At 37.8% G+C, this 7811-nt stretch overlaps 1 protein-coding gene across 1 annotated transcript in view; it reads right to left on the reverse strand.

The window, feature by feature from the left end:
* Nucleotides 1-7811, reverse strand: part of LOC106875105 (uncharacterized) — a 62801-nt gene that overhangs the window by 29974 nt on the left and 25016 nt on the right. The window contains exons 5-6 of the mRNA XM_052970575.1: nt 4218-4375; nt 17-511 (exon numbers count right to left, since the gene is read on the reverse strand). Of these exons, the coding sequence (XP_052826535.1) occupies nt 17-511; nt 4218-4375 (653 nt within the window). The remainder of the gene's footprint in view (nt 1-16; nt 512-4217; nt 4376-7811) is intronic.

The following is a 7811-nucleotide window of genomic DNA, read 5'->3' on the forward strand; positions in this document are numbered from 1 at the left end:
TTTATTGTAGTGTTAGGTATGGCATTATTTAAACCATTATCAGCATCATTAACTACTAAGGCTGTTTCTGCAGTTTTACCATTTGACATTGATGCATCAGTACAAGGAATATGGTTAGAGTTATTTTTAACTACTTTATCCCTGTCAGAAGATTCAGAACTATTTCTGTTCACTGATGTATTTGAATCTATTACAGCTGCATTTTCCAAATTAACTTCTTCTGCATAAGAATCTTTAATAACTGATGGTTCTAAAATATCCAGTTGTTGGTGAAGGTTTTTACCAAGACCTGTAGCAGACAAGAGGAATGAAGAACGGCGCTTTTTTCGGGTAGCCGGGAGAGTTGTACCAAAATCGATTTCATCCAGAGATTCCCGTCTAAATTCAATACTGGAACGTCTTTTTACATCAGGGTGACTTTTAGTAGCAATTTTAGGTTTTTCAATGGGAACATTTAAATGTAGATTTTCATCAGCATTTTTACACAATTTTTCAGATTCCAATTCATCAACTAAAAAATGAACGAGAAAAGAATTAGTTTTTCTCTTTATCATGAAATAATGATAAACAACAATAAGCAAATATTATATAGAATAGAATTCTATTTTCCCCAGGGTTTTAATGATGTATCACAACTTTAATTACAATTTTATCATAATTATCTATTTATCTCTGTGCCATTGATTTGTTTTTTGATAATGTCAAGCAAAATAGAAACATCAAGAAAATAGACTTGAAAAATATTTCATGAAAAACATTCATGAAATCTCAATCAGTATAAAACAATTAAAAAATTTGAAAAAGAACATTACTTTTAAAATGGAACATAAGTACATAAGAAACTTTATAAGAAAAGTCTGTGTAACTGCATTTTGATCTCATAATCATCGAGATCATTTTACTTGGAAAAAATACTCGCTACCACCATCAAAGGATAGAAAACATTCCATAACTGAATATAGAGATTATCTTTGATGTTATAAAGTTCTCTAAAAAAATATTGCTAGTAGATTAGCTTCTGCTGTTCCTCAGCTATATCAAATGTTCATAAATGAAACGTTGTGATGCCAGGAAATGAGATTGGTTAATTGATAATCTAATTATAAAGGGGAACCAAATGCATAAGTATTTCTTTTATTATAATAATGGGGCCTCTGCAATCAAAGCTGACCATTCATCTGCAAGCAGGGGTGACTTTTTTTTTTTTTTACCAATCCATGTAACTCTTCCCTCTCCAATACCACCAAGGCTGCCTAAGGGAAAAGCTGCTGAGTTGGCTGATGCAGCTTGACACCCATGCCACCACAGGTGTTTCTACAGTGTACAGAACCAGAAAATGATATTGTAAGGCATCTTCTTTGACCTAGCAGTTTTACCAATCCACTACCCTGAATTTTTTTTTTTTTTGTCATCCTTGAAAATTTGAAAGGCAAAATTGACATCATCATCACCATCATCTTTTAATATCCACTGTCCATGCTAGCATGGGTTAGACAGGACCTCATGAAATTTGAGCACAGAGTTGGAACAAATACCACAAGGCATTTTATTCAACACTAACAACTATGCTATTTTGTCTTTCATTATACTTCTAATGTGTTAAAGTGGTGTCTGAAAAACATCTCCGAAATTCTGTAATAGATTTTATATAAAATTTTACCTCATTTTTTTTTTTAATTACAGGCACATACAGTGACAATTATTTAAATATCACCATATACAATAAGTTGTTAGTAATTTATGATTTCGTCAGTTTGTCCTTGTTTTGTTTACATTTTCTGACTCAATTTAGGCTGTAGTGAAAATTTTGGTTGAAATGATATCCTTGGATTTATGTCCACCCTGATTGGTTCAGGTGGCATCACTGACAGCAGCTCATCGGTTAGTTCACTTGTTAGTTCATATGCTTTTTCTTCAGATGCATGAAGAATTGCATGAGATTTTATAGGAACCATGTTCTATTGTTACCATATTCCTACTTTTCTAGACAACTATAAATGAGCTTGCCTTGAAAGGTAGAGACAGTCTCTTCATTGCTGTATGAACACACTGTTGTCCATGCGAAGTGAAGAATCTGGGTGCATCACATCTGGTCTGCATATCTTTTTTATTTTATCACTGTTCTGAACATTATTCAAGGTTATGCAGGAATGTATTGTCAAAGAAGTTTCATAATGCATGACACCAAGTAGAATGACATTCATCTTCCTCCTATCAAGGGCCTCAAAGAGGGACACTGGTTGCACTGTGGGGAGTTACCATGCATTAGTAAAGAAAGTAGGGTAAATCTGCCTTCCAGTTTTGGCCTTCCACCATCATCATCATCATCATCGTTTAACGTCCGCTTTCCATGCTAGCATGGGTTGGACGATTTGACTGAGGACTGGCAAGCCAGAAGGCTGCACCAGGCACCAATCTGCTTTGGCAGAGTTTCTACAGCTGGATGCCCTTCCTAGCACCAACCACTCCGAGAGTGTAGTGGGTGCTTTTACGTGCCACCGGCATGAAGGCCAGTCACACGGTACTGGCAATGGCCACGCTCAAAAAGGTATTTTTTATGTGCCACCTGCATGGGAGCCAGTCCAGCGGTACTGGCAAATACTAATGAATGTGTTCATAGTTCTCAAGAAGCATTCAACTTTGCCATTAGCATCAGACCAGTGAGTGGTAACCTTCCTGTGATGAAACATACACTGATTAACAAAATGATGACCTTAGAAAGGAGGTTCTTTATCAATTTTGACAATTGCTGGTAAGTCTTGTAGGCAAATATGGAATTCAGACAAGGAGTAACAACTTTTGTTGACCTTGATGACTAGTAACACCAGCTACCGCTGGTGTTACCAGTACCATTCCTGATATCAAGATGAACTGAGAGAGGGTTGTGGTTGCTTTCTCTGATGTCACCTCAGCCACAACTGGAACTAACTCCATTGTATAGAACATTGATAGTGCTTGTCTCCATAGTTGCAGCTCTTACTTCATCAAGAACTTAATTCAGAAATAGTTACCTGGCAAAGCTTTACATCTAACCCTTGTGGAAAAACAGCTTTGCAAAATCTGTGCCAAGATTTCTCTATTGACATCATAAAATTCACATACTGCAGTCAACAATTGCAGCCTCATGTAAGAGGAGTCTGTTCTCCAGGGCTAAGAGAAAAGATAGACTTTGAAATAGCCTGTCCTTTTTGGCATAAAGTAATCAGTCAATGAATGTTTTATCTTATGTTCAGCAGAAACATCAACACTACTCACACTGCACAGAGCACCAACACCTCTCTCTATGTCTATGAAACTATCAAAGATGTTGAATATCTCTTACCCAACATAACAAAACAGTATCACTTTTCTATTACAGTCACTAATCACATAAGGTGTTCATGACAGATTTTCAAAATGTTCTATTCATTTTCATTATCTAGAGCCACTAGACTGCATTATTGTACACAGAATGGAAGAAAGAGAAGCATTACAACTGACATGTTATATTAACAGGATTGAAATCAACAAATAGAGAGGAAAATTGTTTCTTAAGTTTATATCCTTTATAAGTCTTGTTGCCAAACATATTTTCTTCAGTTCATGAGAAACATATACCAATTTTTCAATTACATTTTAAAAGAGAAAAACAAGATACATTAACATGATTTTTAGTTTAACCTGGCTGTCACTTTTCCTTGTCCAAATGCTGTTTTATGGTGCAATTGTAAACAATACTACTCTACACTACAATTGGAGATAATCAAACTTACATTTACATTAGAAGTAAATATAGTTCCATATCCTTGTACAACAGCAAATTTCACCTTATACTTTTGTTTCGACTCTTTTAATAGTTTTTCTAATTTGATCTGTGTACTCAAGAATTTATTTTTCAGTACAACCCCTTTATCGTCCCAGTAGCAGATGATGATAATGGTACTTCAGTCATTGACAATATCTTTTTGCGTAACTGCATTAACATTGCAACAAGAATTCCTCAAAACCAAATAACACACAGCAACAAAGATCAGCAGTTACTACCACAATAAGTGGTGACATGCTCAGAGTTACATGTATCCTATGCTAGCATAGAAAGCTGGATGTAAAATGGGCTTATGTAAATTTTTTTTACATGAAATTAGTTACATTTCTGTACTTCTCCAAAACATTTTTAATACAATATTTTTGGTAAATTTATCATAAATATTTGTAATATTTAAACATGTAATATTTACCTTTAGACAACACATCAAGTGTATTTGAAGTATAATCTGTATCAATAAAAGTCTCAGCTATGAAGCTAAGATCATTACAAATCTGGGAATTAACATTTTTCTTTAAGGCAACATCACCTATGGCATCTTTATTGAGCAAAATCTTTTCATTAGGGTTTCTAAATACAAAAAGAAAGATTGTAACATTAAATAATGAACAAATTCACTAAAGTATATACAGGACGTAAAGAAAGAAACATGAAACAAGGTATTGCATTTACCTTTGGCCTGTCCTGTGTATTACATATGATATACAGGACATATTTTCTGGGTGTCCATGCATCATATATGACACACATTCCCAATTTTTATCAACCACCAACTTGGGACTTTTCAAAAGAAAGCTTTATATTACTCAAAACGTATGAAACAAGGCCTAACTAAAAGCCTGAAAACAAGCATGGATATTTAGGATAAACTTACGAAAATGCTTTGGACAGGCCAAGCGTTAATCGTTTTTAAAAAATCAACTACTGATAAGACATCAAAGCTTACAGATAATGTGAATGACAATATGCTACACTGTTCTCTGCTTAAAGGATAGTATCTAATACTGATATCTTCCAAAAGATATAAAAACATTAGTTTATATTAAATTTTAAGTGTACAAACTTATGTTATATACTCTACTTTTCCATGCTCGCATGGCTCAGATGGAATTTAATGAAGCAGGTTTTCTACAGTTGGACGCCTCCTAACACTAACCTTCATCTGTTTCTAAAGTAATATTTTACATGGCCAGACATTGTTTTTCACAGAAAATTGGAAAGAAACATCATTTGAATAAAGGTGATGCTCATTTACAACCATCATGTGATGTCAAGACAAGAGTACACACACACACTCATGCATGTGTGTATGTATATGTATATATATATATATATATATATATATATATATATATATATATATATATATATATATACACACACACACACACACACACACACACAGAGTGTGATGGGTAAATTGTCACCATTTTATATTTTTAATTTCACACATGAGCATTGTTTGTTTTTGATTTTGTCGACTACACAGAATAGTATGATCAGTTGGGCACTGTCTATGAGAAAAACAGCGCCATGATGCAATTCACTCTGCCAGAAATTTGGAAATGACAGGCTGTACTGCCTGGCATTCGCACTGGAAGTTCCAGTACAAACATTTCAGAGTGTTTGGGCATCAATCTGAGGATAGTTCAATCTGAGAACATGTACTGAAAGTGATAAAAATCAAACATCCAGTCAACATCATGGTGTTTGGAGTGATCACTAATGATGGAGATGTTATGCCTCCATTCATCTTTCTACACAACCTCAGACTCAACACAGACCTACATCAAGTGCCTGCAGGAGGTAGTGCTGCCCTGGGTTAAGAGGGTGGCTGCTGGAAGACCCTATATCTGGCAACAGGACTCTGCACCATGCCACACAAGCAGGAGAACCCGGTCATGACTGTCAGACAATTTCTGTGACCACATCACCCATAACATCTGGCCGCCTAACTCCTCACACTCAACCCCCTTGATTATTATGTGTGTGGCACAGTTGAGTGAGAGACCAACAAAACTCCTTGTAACACCAAAGATGAACTGAAGGTAAAGATTATGGCTTTCATTCTCAGGCTGCTCCAAGAAAAGTGCCAGGAGCAAAACAAAGCACTTTATGCAACATTTGTCGATCTGATAAAAGCGTTTGACACTGTGAGCAGAAAGAGTCTATAGCAGTTCCCAAAATTCCTAACCATGATCATCCAGCTTCACGAAGACCAACAAGGACAAGTTTGCCTGAATAGCGACATATCAGCCATTCCCCATCAACAACAGCGTGACGCAGAGCTGTATCCTAGCACCAACTCTTTTCAGCATCTTCTTCAACATGATACTCAAGCAGGCCACTGCAGACCTTGATACTGAAGATGTCTGGATGGCAGTCTTTTCAACCTCCAGTGCCTACAGGCCCACACCAAGACCCAAGAGCAACTGATCCAGGACCTCCTCTTTGCAGATGATCTGCACTTGTTGCACACAGAGAAAGAGCCCTGCAACACATCACATTCTGCTTTGCAGAGGCCACCCAGCACTTCAGGCTGGAATCCGGTCAGACACCAACCAGTTCCTCAGGAAGAGTACAGCCTGCCCCACATCACCATTGCCAAAACAGAACTGAAATCCATACAGCAGTTCACTTAACTTGGATGTACCATCTCATCAGATGTGAGCATCGACAAAGAAATTGACAACAGACCTGCAAAGGCAAGCAAAGCATTTGGCAGACTGTAGAAGCATGTGTGGAACAGCAAGGTCAACACAAAAGTCAGTCGTTCTCGCGATTTTTCTATATGGCTCTGAGTACTGGATCCCCTACTGCTATCATCTCAGACTCCTCAAACGTTTTCATCTATGCTTCCTCAATACCATCCTCAACACTGAAGCGACTACATTACCAACACTGAGGTCCTCGAGTGAGCAAAGATCACCAACATGGAAGCCATTTTACTTAAGACATGACTGTGTTGGGTAAGGCATGTTGACAGGATGAAAGACCACCACCTACTCAAGATCATCACGTATGGTGAGCTCACCACCAGCCACCACAACAGGGGGACACCAAGGAAGTGTTACGACTGCCTGAAGTAGTCCCTTAGTGTTTGTAACATTGATTATCATGAGTGATCCACACTAACAACTGACCATGTCACTTGGCACCATACCATCAGTGATGTTGTTGGCTCTTTTGAGATCTCTCACAGTACCTCTCTTAAAGAAAAACGTCAGAGGCAAAAAAAAAAACAATGCAGCTGTATCATCAGACCCTGAACAACCATACCCCTGTCATCACTGCAATCAGATATGTCGATCCCATGTTGGCCTTATCAGCCATGAATGAGCGTGCAGACGACGTGGACAACAGCCTTCCTAATCTTCGTCAGCAATGCCAAGCCAAGAAGAAGATATAGATATACACACACACGCTAACAATCACGCAAACATACACACACACACACACACACCCAAGCATACACACCCTTGCACACATAACCCACATATACCCCCATTCACAAATACCTCCCACACACCTGACAACCCATACATACCCCCATCCACACATACCTCACATACCTCCCATACACCTACACACACACCTTACATATATACCGCCCACATACATGCGCGCCCTCACACACACATAGACGAACACACATATATACACACACACACCCATATACACGCGCACGCCTACATACACAGCTGCATACACACAGGAGTGCACACACAAAATAACACACATACCTAGCACACATCCTTACGCTCTCACACACATACGCATGCACACACATAAACACCTCTCACATACACAAAACCACACACACACACACATACACATATACACACATGCACACATACACATATACACACATGCACACACACCTCTCACATACACAATATACACATACACGCACACACAAAAAATATACACACACGCGCACACACACATACAGACACACATAAACACACACACACCCGTACCTAACACTCACAATCCCACACACACT

The sequence above is a fragment of the Octopus bimaculoides genome, chromosome 9 (assembly GCF_001194135.2).
Source record: "Octopus bimaculoides isolate UCB-OBI-ISO-001 chromosome 9, ASM119413v2, whole genome shotgun sequence".
In the NCBI taxonomy this organism is placed as follows: domain Eukaryota; kingdom Metazoa; phylum Mollusca; class Cephalopoda; order Octopoda; family Octopodidae; genus Octopus; species Octopus bimaculoides.